The sequence below is a fragment of the Cherax quadricarinatus genome, chromosome 6 (assembly GCF_038502225.1).
Source record: "Cherax quadricarinatus isolate ZL_2023a chromosome 6, ASM3850222v1, whole genome shotgun sequence".
NCBI classification, from domain to species: Eukaryota; Metazoa; Arthropoda; class Malacostraca; order Decapoda; family Parastacidae; genus Cherax; species Cherax quadricarinatus.
The window spans coordinates 46998840-47016301 of record NC_091297.1 but is presented as its reverse complement, the minus strand read 5'-3'; the positions used below and the strand labels follow the sequence as shown (position 1 = coordinate 47016301).

At 39.7% G+C, this 17462-nt stretch overlaps 1 protein-coding gene across 1 annotated transcript in view; it reads left to right on the top strand.

Moving 5' to 3' along the window:
* LOC138851915 (serine/threonine-protein kinase MRCK beta-like) overlaps nucleotides 1-17462 on the top strand; it is a 135522-nt gene that overhangs the window by 37101 nt on the left and 80959 nt on the right. Inside the window, exon 2 of the mRNA XM_070081456.1 lies at nucleotides 14564-15263. Within this exon, the coding sequence (XP_069937557.1) occupies nucleotides 15002-15263 (262 nt within the window). The 5' untranslated portion in view covers nucleotides 14564-15001. The remainder of the gene's footprint in view (nucleotides 1-14563; nucleotides 15264-17462) is intronic.

Genomic DNA, 17462 nt, shown 5'->3' with positions numbered 1-17462 from the left:
TGGATAAAAGTATATGCTGAACTTTTGTTTGAGATACATGAAAACATTTCTAATCTTGTATAACCTGTCAATGCTGTCAGGCCTGGTTTTGTCAGAGAAGTGCAACATACGTAAGAGTAAGATAAACCTGTTCACTGGTATGATTTCACTGAAGACCGAGGTAGAAATTAGCCGATCTGTGGACCAGTATGCTTTTATATTATGCTTATAGACGTGAGGCATAAGCATTATTGTTGCAAAAAGCAAATACATTTCTGCAACAGTCGTCTCTTTCCACCTGTGTAGTCTTGACTGTGGTGATAAGATCGTATTTGCCATGGTGTACTCAAAATACTTATTACTTTCCCTGACAATAATTTCCATCAATGGCTGGTCAAAGAATAATTCAAAGAATTCCAGTTCATTGGCCGTGGTTCCAAGGGGACAAGTAGGTAGAATTCCACTTTGAGAATCATCAAAGTGGTGAGGCTTGGGAACAAAATTGGGATTTTGCTGCCAATCCCACATACGGTTTGCTGGTGGATACTGGACATCATGGGCTGGTTGCGCGGGTGGTTGTGGTTGTGGTGGGCTGGTGGCTGGCGCTCCGCTTTGTCCTTGAACTGACGAGTCAGCAGCGTGGGTCCCAGCGTGGCCTGGTGAGTCACGCATGGCGGTGCCACTACCATCACCACTAACACCATCCACTGATGCCTGTGGTCTATCCATGCCAAGTGTAGCCACATCATCCTCACTATCACTACCTAAAACTGGTGTTGGGCCACGGGATGTACTCCGGGATGTACTCCGTCCCCTGGGCACAGCATAGGGTACACTACCCGAGCGCATGCGGCGGCGAACATACCAACGCTTCACTGGTGAATATGATTCCTCACTATCACTACTCGATTGATCGTCGAGCGCAATAAAATCACAGTCCACGTCACTATCATCATCATTACTGAAGTCGGAGGCCTGGCCACGCGAAAATATTAGTTTTCTCTTACGATGAGGAACAACCGACCGTGAGTCACGAGTGCCCACACCAGAGGTAGAAGGTTGAGGATCGTCAGGGTTTTCTGCACTATTATCGATATCCTGGTCATTCTTTTCGGTCACTAACTGATCAAAGCCGTAGAATTCGTCTTCATTTCCACTTTCATCAGTGTCAGAACTATCAGATAGGAAGAGGAGAGTCCCAATTTTCCGGGGAGTGAGAGCTGACTTGCGACGAGGCATGGTGAACAAGGGTAACTGAGCCGGCGTTCCCACAATGCTATGCAGGCGCCTAGATTTTTTGTTTATGGCGCACACCCACCACGCAGACCCATTCTCTCACATGTAGGCCTATGAGCGTTTTCGCACTAAATTTGACGGCGCTAGAATTTTGGCGTAGATCTATGGTTTGGACACTCAACGTAAAGCCGTTGATCTACGGGACGGACCCTGAAAGGGTTAATAACATAGTATATTCTCTAGAATGAATAAAATGTCATAATGTATATGAGGAGTAAGTGATGGAAGTGTTGTTGTTGGGTTTATAAGGGCCACTGAGAGAAGCCATACAACATTAATGGTGGAGGAGGTTTCTGCCACCACCACTATCCACACGTAAACAATATAGTATGTACATAATTTATAAATAAGAAACATTTACATTTTAATTTATAAATATTTACATTTTAATTTATAAATAAGAAATATTTACAGTAATACAGTTATGTACATAGATTATCATACATAGCAGCACATGTGTAAAGTACCTCGGATAACCCCAAAAAATCAGTTACTTGTTTCCATTGGGGTCTTTTTATATTTACACTTATACACCTACCATCCGACTTACGACCGAGTTCGGTTCCGAGAAACCGTTCGTAAGTCGAAATGGTCATAAGTCGAACTTTACTACTGAATATCAACAAAACATTTTTGTAATGACTTTATTTTATTGTTTTATTTTGGTATTTCATGTTTTACTTTTTATGTTGTTAGTACTGTATTTTATACTGTAAGGTTTAGGATAAACACTGTGTACAACACAAATAGTTGTTTATTTCCCAGAAATTTGGCATAAAAAACACGGTTGTAAGTCGAGTGGTCGTAAGTCGAGCAGATCGTAAGTCGGATGGTAGGTGTATTTACTTTTATACTTACACTTTTGTATTTACACTTACCTTGGAGGAGATGTTAATTTAATTAGTTAGTTTAATGGAGGAGATGCTGGCAAAGGTTTAGGGTGGTGGATGATACGTAGCAGGCTGGCGTATGTTCATTGGCCCAATACACATCCAACAACATTGGTGAGTTACTTTCGTGTTGTTTTTCTATTGCTTACTCGCTTAACTTACTTGCTACACTGTTAATTCTACACTTTATCACTGGCTGGCACTATAGCCTTTATTGATACCTGCTGCTTTCGTATCGTACATATCGTAGAATTGCTGAATCACTGCAGAAGGCACGTTCTCCCCACTCTTTTCCTCGTCCACTTTGGCACTTTGCTTCGAGTTTTTTCTTGAATTGTACAGGTCTCCCTCAACATTCACGTTTTCAACTTTCACGGGCTTCACACATTCGCGAATTCCCAACCGCCAAATTCCGAGCCACCAAATTCCCAGCCACCAAATCATATTTAAGTTTCCCACCACCTGCGAATCCCTATTACCCTCCCTCCGACCCCCGCAACTGGCAGCCAGCCCTCCCACCACTCAGTGTGGTGAGTGTTTTTTTTTTGTTCATTATTTGCTATTAAACTACAGTATAAATAAAGTAAACCCATTCATGACTGCATATTGGAATGGCTATTAGGAAAGGTATTAGACGGTGACATCATGTGTTTACTCTTGAACATTGCAAAGAATTAAACATTTCTGCTACAGCTAACAATAACAATAGTAATAATAATAATAATAAATATGATACAATTGAAGAAGGAAATTGTACAAAAATACGAGGGAGTGGTTGATACATCGTCAGTCTGACTTTGTTTATGCTGGAGTGAACATTAGTCTCCCTGCTCTTCCAAACATTTCACAATAATTCATTGTGTTTGGTGCTTGTAGATAGAGTGTGACTGGAGTGGTAGAGGCACTGATTGAGGCAATGGTATTTAATAACATACATGTTAATAATAATGCATGTTATTAATAATATGTACTATTATTATTTATAACATATATGTTATTAAATACATGTTAATAATAATACATGTTATTAATAATAACATGTACTATTATTATTTATAACATATATTATTAACCCTTTCAGGGTCCGTCCCGTACATCTACGGCTTTACGGTGAGTGTCCAAACCGTAGATCTACGCCATGAGCTCAGCTCACTCTGATAAACTGTGAGTGGTACATTTGGGCCTAGATATGAGAGAATACATCTATGTGGTATGTGTGCACCACATAAAGCAGATCCTGCAGCACGCTGTGTATAATGAGAGAAAAAAAACTGAAATCATGATTTTTCGATTAAAACAGCAACTTTGCAGTGTTTTTTCGTATGTTTTTTATAGTTGTATTTGCGATTTCTTTCTCATTTGATAGAATGGAAGACATATTACAGAAATAGAGATGATTTTGATTGGTTTTAGCACTGGAAATGGCTTGAAACTGAGCTCAAAGTAGCGGAAATGTTAAATTTTTGCCGATATTCAAGAGTAAACAAACGACCTCACACGTCTAATACACGTCAGCTGGTGGGTCTAATATACATTCACAAATATGGTGATGATATTTATACAATTATTACAGTATTGCATAACAGTAAATCTTCTATTTTTTGGTGTGAATAAAAATTCATTATGTGAATAAAAAATCAAAATGGAATTTATTTGTAAAGCCTCAAAACATAACTAATGAACAGAGGAAATGTTAGTTTAGTGCCAGGAATGCCTACATTGTTTATTCTGGACCCTATTTTGAAATTGGAATATTTTGAACTTTGTGTTAAATTGGCCAAATTAACAATTTCCGATCACTTTATTTTGTAGTTGAAACAGTTGACTTGGCGATTTCTTGTGCTCAATCGATAGAATAGAAGTAATACTAGTGAAATAGCTAAGAATTTGGTTGATTGGAATAATGTAATTGGCCTAAAAGGGGAGTCAAAGTCAGCAAAATCGCCGATTCGTAAATATCGCTGACACATCAAAATTCGCGAGAGCATAATTTCGTCAATTTTCCACCAAATTTCGTACTTTTTGTTTTATTACCTTCACAAAAAGATTCTCTACGATTTCATAAGAAAAAATAACAATTTTTTTTTTTTAAATTCTTGGACACTGGTGCGTGACTCCAGATTTGGGCCTTGGACCCGGAAAGGGTTAAATACCACTGCCTCAACTGCTGAATTATTGTGAAATGTTTGGAAGAGCAGGGAGACTAATGTTCACTCCAGCATAAACAAAGTCACACTGACGATGTGTCAACCACTCCCTCGTATTTTTGTACAATTTCCTTCTTCAATTATATCGTATTTATTATTATTACTATTATTATTATTATTATTATTATTATTATTATTTTTTTTATTATCACACTGGCCGATTCCCACCAAGGCAGGGTGGCCCGAAAAAGAAAAACTTTCACCATCATTCACTCCATCACCGTCTTGCCAGAAGGGTGCTTTACACTACAGTTTTTAAACTGCAACATTAACACCCCTCCTTCAGAGTGCAGGCACTGTACTTCCCATCTCCAGGACTCAAGTCCGGCCTGCCGGTTTCCCTGAACCCCTTCATAAATGTTACTTTGCTCACACTCCAACAGCACGTCAAGTATTAAAAACCATTTGTCTCCATTCACTCCTATCAAACACGCTCACACATGCCTGCTGGAAGTCCAAGCCCCTCGCACACAAAACCTCCTTTACCCCCTCCCTCCAACCTTTCCTAGGCCGACCCCTACCCCGCCTTCCTTCCACTACAGACTGATACACTCTTGAAGTTATTCTGTTTTGCTCCATTCTCTCCACATGTCCGAACCACCTCAACAACCCTTCCTCAGCCCTCTGGACAACAGTTTTGATAATCCCGCACCTCCTCCTAACTTCCAAACTACGAATTCTCTGCATTATATTCACACCACACATTGCTCTCAGACATGACATCTCCACTGCCTCCAGCCTTCTCCTCGCTGCAACATTCATTACCCATGCTTCACACTCATATAAGAGCGTTGGTAAAACTATACTCTCATACATTCCCCTCTTTGCCTCCAAGGACAAAGTTTTGTCTCCACAGACTCCTAAGTGCACCACTTACCCTTTTCCCCCTCATCAATTCTATGATTCACCTCATCTTTCATAGACCCATCCACTGACACGTCCACTCCCAAATATCTGAATACATTCACCTCCTCCATACTCTCTCCCTCCCATCTGATATCCAATCTTTCATCACCTAATCTTTTTGTTATCCTCATAACCTTACTCTTTCCTGTATTCACTTTCAATTTTCTTCTTTTGCACACCCTACCAAATTCATCCACCAATCTCTGCAACTTCTCTTCAGAATCTCCCAAGAGCACAGTGTCATCAGCAAAGAGCAACTGTGACAACTCCCACTTTATGTGTGATTCTTTATCTTTTAACTCCACGCCTCTTGCCAAGACCCTCGCATTTACTTCTCTTACAACCCCATCTACAAATATATTAAATAACCACGGTGACATCACACATCCTTGTCTAAGGCCTACTTTTACTGGGAAATAATTTCTCTTTCCTACATACTCTAACTTGAGCCTCACTATCCTCGTAAAAACTCTTCACTGCTTTCAGTAACCTACCTCCTACACCATACACCTGCAACATCTGCCACATTGCCCCCCTATCCACCCTGTCATACGCCTTTTCCAAATCCATAAATGCCACAAAGACCTCTTTAGCCTTATCTAAATACTGTTCACTTATATGTTTCACTGTAAACGCCTGGTCCACACACACCCTACCTTTCCTAAAGCCTCCTTGTTCATCTGCTATCCTATTCTCCGTCTTACTCTTAATTCTTTCAATAATAACTCTACCATACACTTTGCCAGGTATACTAACAGACTTATCCCCCTATAATTTTTGCACTCTCTTTTATCCCCTTTGCCTTTATACAAAGGAACTTTGCATGCTCTCTGCCAATCCCTAGGTACCTTACCCTCTTCCATACATTTATTAAATAATTGCACCAACCACTCCAAAACTATATCCCCACCTGCTTTTAACATTTCTATCTTTATCCCATCAATCCCGGCTGCCTTACCCCCTTTCATTTTACCTACTGGCTCACGAACTTCCCCCACACTCATAACTGGCTCTTCCTCACTCCTACAAGATGTTGTTCCTCCTTGCCCTATACACGAAATCACAGCTTCCCTATCTTCATCAACATTTAACAATTCCTCAAAATATTCCCTCCATCTTCCCAATACCTCTAACTCTCCATTTAATAACTCTCCTCTCCTATTTTTAACTGACAAATCCATTTGTTCTCTAGGCTTTCTTAACCCTTTGACTGTCGAAGGGTCAAATCCTGAAGTTGCTTCTGGTGTCGCAAAATATTCGAAAAAAAAAAAATTATTTTTTCTTATGAAATGATAGAGAATCTTTTCCCGATTGTAAAGACACCAAAAAAACGAAATTTGATGGAAAACTGACGGAATTACGCTCTCGCGAAGTTAGCGACTTCGGCGATATTTAAAAATCGGCAATTTCGCCCACTTTGAGCCCTATTTTCGGCTAATTCCGTTATTCCAGTCAACCAAACTCATAACTATTTCTTCAGAACTCTATTTTTTCTATCGATTGAGTACAAGAAACTGCCCATTTACCGATTTCAACTACCCAATAACATGGTCAGAAATTTGCAATTTGGCCAATTTCACGAAAATTAAAAAATACGACAATTTCAAAATAAGGTCCAGAATGAACAATGCAGACATTCCTGGCTCTAAAATAACATTTTCTTTGTTCATCAGTCATGTCTCCAGGTCCCTGTGATATTACTCTTGCTTTTTTATTTTGAAATTTTATTCAAACAAAAAATAGAAGATTTACTGTTATGCAGACTACTGCAATACTGTAATAATTGTAAAAATTACATCAACCCATTCATGACTGCGTATTAGAATGGCTATTTGGACATTTATTGGACAATGACATCATTTGTTCACTTTTGAACATCGGCAAAAATCAAACATTTCCTGTACTTTGTGCTCCATTTCCAGGTACTTTTTATAGTAAAATTAATCAAAATCACCTCCATTTCTATAATATAGTTTCCATTCTATCAAATGAGACCAAGAAAACGAGAATACAACCACAAATACTATACGAAAATAGACCACAAAGTCGGCATTTTAATTAAAAAAAACGGTCGGGGTTTTTTTTTTCTCATTATGCACTGCGTGCTCCAGGATTTTTTTTATGTGGTGCACACTGACCACACAGACCCATTCTCTCACATGTGGGCCTACTAGCTTTCTCCTGCCTGATTTGAAGCCGCTAGAATTTATGAGTATATATACGTCAAACACGGTACCTCGCAAACGTATATATACGGCCGCGACAGTCAAAGGGTTAACTTGTTAATCTCACTCCAAAACTTTTTATTATTTTCAACAAAATTTGTTGATAACATCTCACCCACTCTCTCATTTGCTCTCTTTTTACATTGCTTCACCACTCTCTTAACCTCTCTCTTTTTCTCCATATACTCTTCCCTCCTTGCATCTTCTTCTTTGTAAAAACTTCTCATATGCTAACTTTTTCTCCCTTACTACTGTATTCACATCATCATTCCACCAATCGCTCCTCTTCCCTCCCGCACCCACTTTCCTGTAACCACAAACTTCTGCTGAACACTCTAACACTACATTTTTAAACCTACCCCAAACCTCTTCGACCCCATTGCCTATGCTCTCATTAGCCCATCTATCCTCCAATAGCCTGTTTATATCTTACCCTAACTGCCTCCTCTTTTAGTTTATAAACCTTCACCTCTCTCTTCCCTGATGCTTCTATTCTCCTTGTATCCCATCTACCTTTTACTCTCAGTGTAGCTACAACTAGAATATGATCTGATATATCTGTGGCCCCTCTATAAACATGTACATCCTGAAGTCTACTCAACAGTCTTTTATCTACCAATACATAATCCAACAAACTACTGTCATTTCGCCCTACATCATATCTTGTATACTTATTTATCCTCTTTTTCTTAAAATATGTATTACCTATAACTAAACCCCTTTCTATACAAAGTTCAATCAAAGGGCTCCCATTATCATTTACACCTGGCACCCCAAACTTACCTACCACACCCTCTCTAAAAGTTTCTCCTACTTTAGCATTCAGGTCCCCTACCACAATTACTCTCTCACTTGGTTCAAAGGCTCCTATACATTCACTTAACATCTCCCAAAATCTCTCTCTCTCCTCTGCATTCCTCTCTTCTCCAGGTGCATACACGCTTATTATGACCCACTTCTCGCATCCAACCTTTACTTTAATCCACATAATTCTTGACTTTACACATTCATATTCTCTTTTCTCCTTCCATAACTGATCATTCAACATTACTGCTACCCCTTCCTTTGCTCTAACTCTCTCAGATACTCCAGATTTAATCCCATTTATTTCCCCCCACCGAAACTCCCCTACCCCCTTCAGCTTTGTTTCGCTTAGGGCCAGGACATCCAACTTCTTTTCATTCATAACATCAGCAATCGTCTGTTTCTTGTCATCCGCACTACATCCACGCACATTTAAGCATCCCAGTTTTATAAAGTTTTTCTTCTTCTCTTTTTTAGTAAATGTCTACAGGAGAAGGGGTTACTAGCCCATTGCTCCCGGCATTTTAGTCGCCTCATACGACACGCATGACTTACGGAGGAAAGATTCTTTTCTACTTCCCCATGGACAATAGAAGAAATAAAGAGGAACAAGAGCTATTTAGAAAAAGGAGAAAAACCTAGATGTATGTATGTATATATGCATGTGCGTGTCTGTGAAGTGTGACCAAAGTGTAAGTAGGAGTATCAAGATATCCCTGTTATCTAGCGTGTCTATGAGACAGAAAAAGAAACCAGCAATCCTACCATCATGCAAAACAGTTACAGGTTTCTGTTTCACAGTCATCTGGCAGGACGGTAGTACTTCCCTGGGTGGTAGCTGTCTACCAACCTATTATTATTACTATTGTTATTATTAGCAATAGCAGAAATGTTCGATTCTTTGCTGTGTTCAAGAGTAAACACATGATGTCACCATCTAATACCTTTCCTAATAGCCAATTCCAATATGCAGTCATGAATGGGTTTACATTATTTATTCTGTAGTTTAATAGCAAATAATGAACAAACAAAACAGTCACCACACTGAGTGGTGGGAGGGCTGGCTGCCAGTTGCGGGGGTCAGAGGGAGGGTAGTAGGGACTCTCAGTGGTGGAGGCATTGGTGGAGGCAGTGGTATTTAATAACATACATGTTATTAAATAACATACATTATTAATGCATAACATGTATTTATTTAGTACAATTTACGATGTTTTCATGTATTTTATGATTATTCATGGTTCAACAAGTTAAGGAAGCAGTATTGTAATATATTTCCCCACAATATATTGGGGCATCAAACATTCACGTTTTTTCAACATTCACTAGGCTCTTGATCCCCTAACCCTCGCGAATGTTGAGGGAGACCTGTACTGTGTTTTTCCTTCCTTATCACAGAGCTGGCACTAGAAACTTTCTTTGGGCCCATGGTGGCTTATTTAGCAGTTACAAGCACTAAAAACAATGGAATAATACAAAATATATTGCATGTACATGTGGAATAGTCCTTGCTAGCTTGTAAACAATGGCACACTACCTTGTACAGTGGACCCCCGGTATTCGATGGCATTGGTATTCGATAAATCCGGTTTTCGATGCATTTTAACGCAAAAAATTTTCCTCGGTACAGTATTCGATTGAAAACCCGGTATTCGATACGATTCGTACGAGACCTGTCCACGTGTGGCCTGAGCTGCTCCGTGTGTGCTAGTGTTTACAAGCCAGCCAGTGTGCGCGCATCTAAGAATACATTTGGTACATTCCATATTATCCATATTATCGCTGTGCTTGGTGCTTGTTTCTGCAAAATAAGTCACCATGGGCCCCAAGAAAGCTTCTAGTGCCAACCCTTCGAGAAAAAAGTCGCTAATGACTTATGAAATGAAGAAAGAGATAATTGCAAAGTACGAAAGTGGAGTGCGTGTGTCGGAGCTGGTCAGGTTGTATAATAAACCCCAATCAACCATCTCTACTATAGTGACCAGGAAAATGGCAATCAAGGAAGCTGTTCTTGCAAAAGGTGCAACTGTGATTACGAAACAGTGACCGCAATTGTTAGAAAATGTTGAGAGATTGTTACTGGTGTGGATAAATGAAAAACAGATAGCAGGAGATATTATCTCTCAAGCGATCATTTGTGAAAAGGCTAGGCAGTTGCATGACGATTTGGTAAAGAAATTTCCTGCAACTAGTGGTGATGTGAGTGAATTTAAGGCCAGCAAAGGTTGGTTTGAAAGATGTAAGAATCGTAGTGGCATAAATAGTGTGATTAGGCATGGTGAGGCTGCCAGTTATGTTGTGCGACAGAAGTCCAGTGACTCTCAAGCTGGTCCTAGTGGCATTAAAAGAAGAAGGGAAGTAACCCCGGAAAAGGACTTGCTACCTCAAGTCCTAATGGAAGGGGATTCCCCTTTGAAACACTAATTCCTCTCCCCTCCTCACATCCCATCAATCATCACCAGATCTTCATTAAAGGTAAGTGTCAATTATTTTATTGTTATTGTAATTATTCTTTTGCATTAAACTTAATATTTCATGTAGTAGAATTTTTTTTTTTCATACTTTTGGGTGTCTTGCACAGATTAATTTGATTTCCATTATTTCTTATGAGGAAAATTGATTCGGTTTTCGATATTATCGGTATTCGATGAGCTCTCAGGAACGGATTAATATCGAATAGTGGGAGTCCACTGTACATGGGCTTAGGCCACATGGATGCGTTTGGGATGAATGTCCTTAACTGAGTTTTTCATCATTAGCTGAGCCAATATTTTGAAGAAAAAATGCATCTGTATCCGATTTTATCGCTATCAGATAGCATCGTTACCTGAGGGTTCACTGTACAGTGGACCCCCGCATAGCGAACTTAATCCGTGCAAGAGGGCTGGTTGTTATGCGAAATGTTCGCTATGCGAATTAATTTTCCCCATAAGAAATAATGGAAATAAAATTAATCCGTGCAAGACACCCAAAAGTATGAAAAAAAAATTTTTTTACCACAAAAAAATGTTAATTTTAGTACACACAAACTGAAAAAGGCATGCACAATTACATGACACTTACTTTTATTGAAGATCTGGTGATGATTGATGGGATGGGAGGAGGGGAGAGCATTATCTTCTTACTGTTTAGAAGGGGAATCCCCTTCCATTAGGACTTGAGGTAGCAAGTCCTTTTCTGGGGTTACTTCCCTTCTTCTTTTAATGCCACTAGGACCAGCTTGAGAGTCACTGGACCTCTGTCACACAACAAATCTGTCCATAGAGCTCTGTACCTCCCGTTCCTTCAAGACTTTCCTAAAATGGGCCATAACATTGTCATTGAAATAGTCACCAGCACGGCTTGCAACAGCTGTGTCAGGGTGATTTTCATCCATAAAGGTTTGCAGTTCAACCCACTGTGCACACATTTCCTTAATTTTTGAAGTAGGCACAATGGATTCCACAACTGGCATAGGCTTCTCAGGGTTAGCCCCAAACCCTTCAAAATCTTTCTTAATTTCCATACTAATTCTCACCCTTTTTACCACAGGGTTGGCACTAGAAGCTTTCTTGGGGCCCATGGTCACTTATTTTCCAGAAACAGCACCGAAAACACTGTAATAATACGAAATATTCCGAGTGTATGCTTGAATGTTACCGCGGAGGCTAGCTGGTAAACAATGGGACGGGCGGCACATGTGAGGCTGGCTGAGGGCCCACATTGGACGCGTCTCGGACGAAGTTCGCTGAGCGGGTTTTTGTCTACTATGCGGGGCAAAATTTCAGCGAACAAAGCGTTCGCTATGCGGATTGTTCGCTATGCAAGGCGTTCGCTATGCGGGGGTCCACTGTATTTGTTATGGGGAAAATTAATTCGGGTAACGACAGAATCAGTTAAAGACAAGCTCTCTGGAATGGATTAATGTCGTTAACTGAGGGTCCACTGTATCTCCTGATAATTGTTTCTCATTGATCTACACCAACAACAATCTCTCCACATCTTTGAGTATTTGTAATCTCTGTTCTGTAAGCATATTTGCACCTTTCGCAACAACAGCTTCCTTGATTGCCTTTTTCTTGGCCAAGATAATAGTGATGGTTGTATGGTGTTATACAACCTGGCCAGCTTGGAGACGTGCTCCACTTTTGTATTTTGTAATGATCTCTTTCTTGAATTCTATAGTGTTTCTCACCCTCTTTACCAAAGGGCTGGCACTAGAAGCTTTCTTTGGGCCCATGGTGGCTTATTTAGTTAAAAGCACTAAAAACAATGGAATAATACAAAATGTATCTCTTGTACATGTGGAATTGTCCTCACTGGCTTGTGAACAATAGCCCTCTGGCTATACATGAAGTGGCCGGGCCGTTCACGGCGTGCGGACATGTTCGGGACGGCTGACTTTAACTCTTTGACTGTTTCGGTCGTATATATACGTCTTACGAGCTAGTGTTTCGGACGTATATATACTCAATAATTCTAGCAGCTTCAAATCAAGCAGGAGAAAGCTGGTAGGCCCACATGTGAGAGAATGGGTCTGTGTGGTCAGTGTGCACCACATAAAAAAAATCCTGCAGCACGCTGTGCATAATGAGAGAGAAAAAACTCCGTCTGTGTTTTTGGATTAAACTGCCAACTTTGAGGTGTATTCTTGTATAGTATTTATGGTTGTATTCTCATTTTCTTGGTCTCATTTGATAGAATGTGGAAACATGTTACAGAAATAGAGATGATTTTGATTAGTTTCACGATGAAAACGGCCTTGAAATTGAGCTCAAAGTAGTGGAAATGTTCGATTTTTACCAATGTTCAAGAGTAAGCAAATCACACCACACGTCCAATATACATCAACTGGTGAGTCTAAGAGTCTTTCAGTAATGCACTGATACTATTTATACCATTTTTACAATAATGCAGTAGGCTGCATAAAAGTAAATCTTCTATTTTTTGTTTGAATAATAAACCAAAATAGAAAGCAAGAGTAATATAACAGGGGCCTAGAGACGTGACTGATGAACAGAGGATATGTTATTTTAGTGCCAAGAATGTCTGCATTGTTTATTCTGGACCCTATTTTAAAATTGGCATCTTTTTTAATTTGCATGAAGTTGGCAAAATTGCCAATTTCTGACCTCTTTATTGGGTAGTTAAAATCAGTAAATGGGCGCTTTCTTGTACTCGTTTGATAGGGAAAAATAGAATTCTAAAGAAATAGCTATGAGTTTGGTCGACTGGAACGATGGAATTGGCCAAAAATAAGGCTCAAAGTCGGCGAAATAGGCGATGCGTATATATCGCCGAAATTGCTAACTTTGCGGAAGCGCAATTCCACAAGTTTTCGATCAACTTTCGTACTTTTGGTGCCATGACCTTCGGGAAAAGATTCTCTGTCATTTCATAAGAATTTTTTTTTTTTTTTTCCAAAAATTTTGCGACACCAAGAAACGCTTCAGGATTTGGGGTTCCGACAGTCAAAGGGTTAACTGAGCTCAGTGTTGTTCACAGAGCCAATATTTTGACACAAAAACGTTACTTAATCTGATTATTCCTTAATATGATGATGTCTTAATCCTGGGGTCCACTGTACACCACTTTTGTATTTTGCTGTAACTTCTTTTTTGAATTCTATCATGTTTCTCACTTTTTATACCAAAGGGCTGGCACTCTGAGCTTTCTTTGGCCCCATGGATAAAGCTGTGAAGTATTCCTAATCCAACAAGAGAGACTCGCAGACCGAGTGTGATACACATGAGGAAGAACGTTGCTAGTCGGTGGTGATGCGTCTCATACAGCCAATATCTGGAGCAGAATTTCGCCGATAAAAGTGCTTGATTTCCTAATCGACCGATTTCTGCGATGGTCTGTAACTGGGGTTCCACTGTACATCTCTAAGTGAGGAGAGGCTGTATTGTAATAAACTGAATAGAGGAAATCATCTCTAATATACTACATTATTTATGCATGCGCATTGGTCAGAGAGCCCGTCGTAAGTCTGAGTTGTCGGTCAACGAGTATGTTGTTAAGTGAGGAGAGGCTGAAGTAATATTCTTTCTTGAGTTATTTATGCAAGCTTCATGATATTTTTCATCATTTTAAAGCATTATGTCCGGTTTATGTAAAAAAACGGGTTACATTATGGGTCTTCGGACCAATTAATGGCGTAGGGTGGGGTATGTCTGTTTTAGCTTTTATATGACAAGAATGTTTCTTAATTCATTGTTAATGTTAGAGATAATTTGGGTTTAATTATAATAATTTTGACATCTTTGCTTTTCAGAGGTGGTTCACCACAGCCCAGCTCTACCTTGGGAAAATTGTGTTCATATCTCAACGACATCAGCTCTCCAGTGGAAAACTTGTGATCCATTGGAAACCTCGGCCGTTGTTCCTGAGAGCAGTGTTACTTGATGTGCCTTCCTGATCAATCCAATTTGCTCATTAAATGAAAAGGTTAAATTATTTTACACAATTTTGTGTATGGGTAAATCTGCCTAGCTAAAGAAAAGAAAAAATTGGTACAGTGTTGTCTATCAACATGATTGATACGCACATGGTCCTTAGAGAATAAGGCTATGAAAATTTCAGTAATGAAGAAGAATTCTTGATTATAATAAAAGCACCTAACCCTGTACGGCTTGATGGCGCCTTAAGTGAAATTTTGTTCTTCCGTAATTGAGTGTTAAAATAAGACTACTAATTAAGAAGAGTTATCCCCATGCCAATGATGGGTGATGGACAAGATGTCGTTGAAGTGGGAGGAGGAGGAGATGATGGAGGTACTGTTGATGTCCAAGATGCCAACAGGGCAATACAGCGGCTTCAGGAGTTAGAGCGACTCTTCCTTTCTGGGCCTGCTGAAACAAGTGGCCAGAGTTACTCTGTAGAAACCCTCTTGGATGTGCTTGTGGTTTTGTATGATGAATGCACAAACTCATCACTACGTCGTGAGAAGACTGTGTCTGACTTCATTGAATATGGTGAGTAAATTAAAAATTGCATGCAATTCCTACTATGTATACTCTAGTTTTGGCCAATATTATGCATCTAAGAAAGCATGTTGCTAAGGAAAAAAGGCATAGTAAAAATTGTACAGGTGAAAAATAGGAAAGAAATGTCTCATTATTTTTTTTATTTATGCATGCTGGTAAAGTTAGTTATAGATGCTGGTTAGGTTATGAATGCTAATTTGGTTAGTTATAGATTCTGCTTAGGTTAGTTATGGATGCTGGTTAGGTTAGTTATGGTTGCTGGTTAGGTTAGTTATGGGTGCTGGTTGAGTTTGTTATGGATGCTGGTTGAGTTCGTTATGGATGCTAGTTAGGTTAGTCGAGGATGCTAGTTAAGCTTGATGTGGATGCTTGTTAGGCTAGACATGGATGCTTGTTAGGCTAGACATGGGTGCTTGTTAGGCTAGACATGGATGCTTGTTAGGCAAGACATGGGTGCTTGTTAGGCTAGACATGGATGCTTGTTAGGCTAGGTATGGATGCTGGATAGGTTAGGTATGGATACTGGTTAGGCTAGGTATGGATGCTGGTTAGGTTAGGTATGGATACTAATTGCAAAAGGTTAGTTATAGATGTTGGCTATGTTTGGTCTGGTATGGATACTTATCATGTTAGATGTGCATTTTTTCTATTTAAACTAGTGCCATTTTTACCTGTGCCATGTTTGCTGTCTTTTTTAATTAAGACTGGAAAGCACTGATTGGACATAGTTGAAGATAAGTGGAATGGGTGGATGTGAGTAGATCTAGCATGGGCCAATAGGCTTGCAGAACTGTTATATTCTTTCTGTATATACAGCATATAGGTAAACATTGGTTATAGAACATGAAAATGTTTTTCCCTTGCAAAGCTTACAATGTGTGGTTTACATATAAAATATTAATTACAGAGAAAGCCACTAGCATGCCTAGGCATTTTGGGCAGACTAATCCTAATTCTTACTCTGTATTGGCACAGGTTATGGAGCAGTACATTTTAACCCTTAAACTGTCCACACATAGATACACGTTCATGTGCGGTGGGCTCCGAACATAGATCAACGCTTTATTTTTCATTCCTTCAAATTTGGTGCAATAGGCCTGAGTCGACTAGACATGAAAGAATGGGTCTGTGCACTCATTGTGCGCACTTTGAAAAAAATCGGGGACCACTAAGTACCTTGTGGGAGCACCAGTTCAACTGAGCTCCAGCTAGAGCAAATAGCATGGTAAACACCAATGATTCACTGATGCCATATTAACACTCACATTTTAAGAGGAAAGTGAAAATAGGTTAAATAAATGCATGAGTGGGTGTGAGTTGGACCTGACTAGCTTGTGCTACTAGGTCAGATGTCGTGTTCCTTCTTTCAGTGGATGTGACCTGACTAGGTGGGTCATTGGTCTAAGCTGGGGGTGACATGGACCTGCCTTGCATGGGCCAGTAGGCCTGCTGCAGTGTTCCTTCTTTCTTATGTTCTTATGTATTCAGCTAGCTGGCTTTGGCTGTCTGTCTGTGTATCTGTCTACATGTCTGTTGATATCTCTGTCTGTCACTGTCTATCTGTATCTCTGTCTATATATCTGTCTCTCACATGTACTCATAAATACAGTTATTATACATAATGTAAATTACCTAGGATAACCCAAAAATTCCAGGCCAAGTGCTATACAGTGTTTGTAGATCTAAGACATAAATAAACATGACACAAATAATAGCAGTGTCACTTGTTCAGCAATCAGGGAGCAGCCCATACATACCAAACCAACAGGTTTACTAGCCGCTCTCTGAGACAGAGACAAGCAGATAGAAAGAGAGACAGGCAGACAGAAAGACAGACAGGCAGACAGAAAGACAGATAAGCAGAACTAGACAGATGAAAGCTAGGCAGACAGACAGATAGATGTACAGACAGATGTGCAGATAGACAGGCAGACAGATAGTCAGGCAGACTGACTGACTGATAGACATAGAGACAATTGTGTGCAAGAGTAAAAACATATAAAGGCAAGGTTCCCCCCTCCAGCAGTGCACCTTCATCAATTGTCACTTTATCTGATGATATCATAACACCATTATTCAAGGAGTTCATATTGTACTCCAGGCACACACAAAAGACAAAAAGACAGATAAGCTGAACTGGACAGGCATATAAGCAGACCTAGGCAGGCAGGCAGGCAGACAGACAGA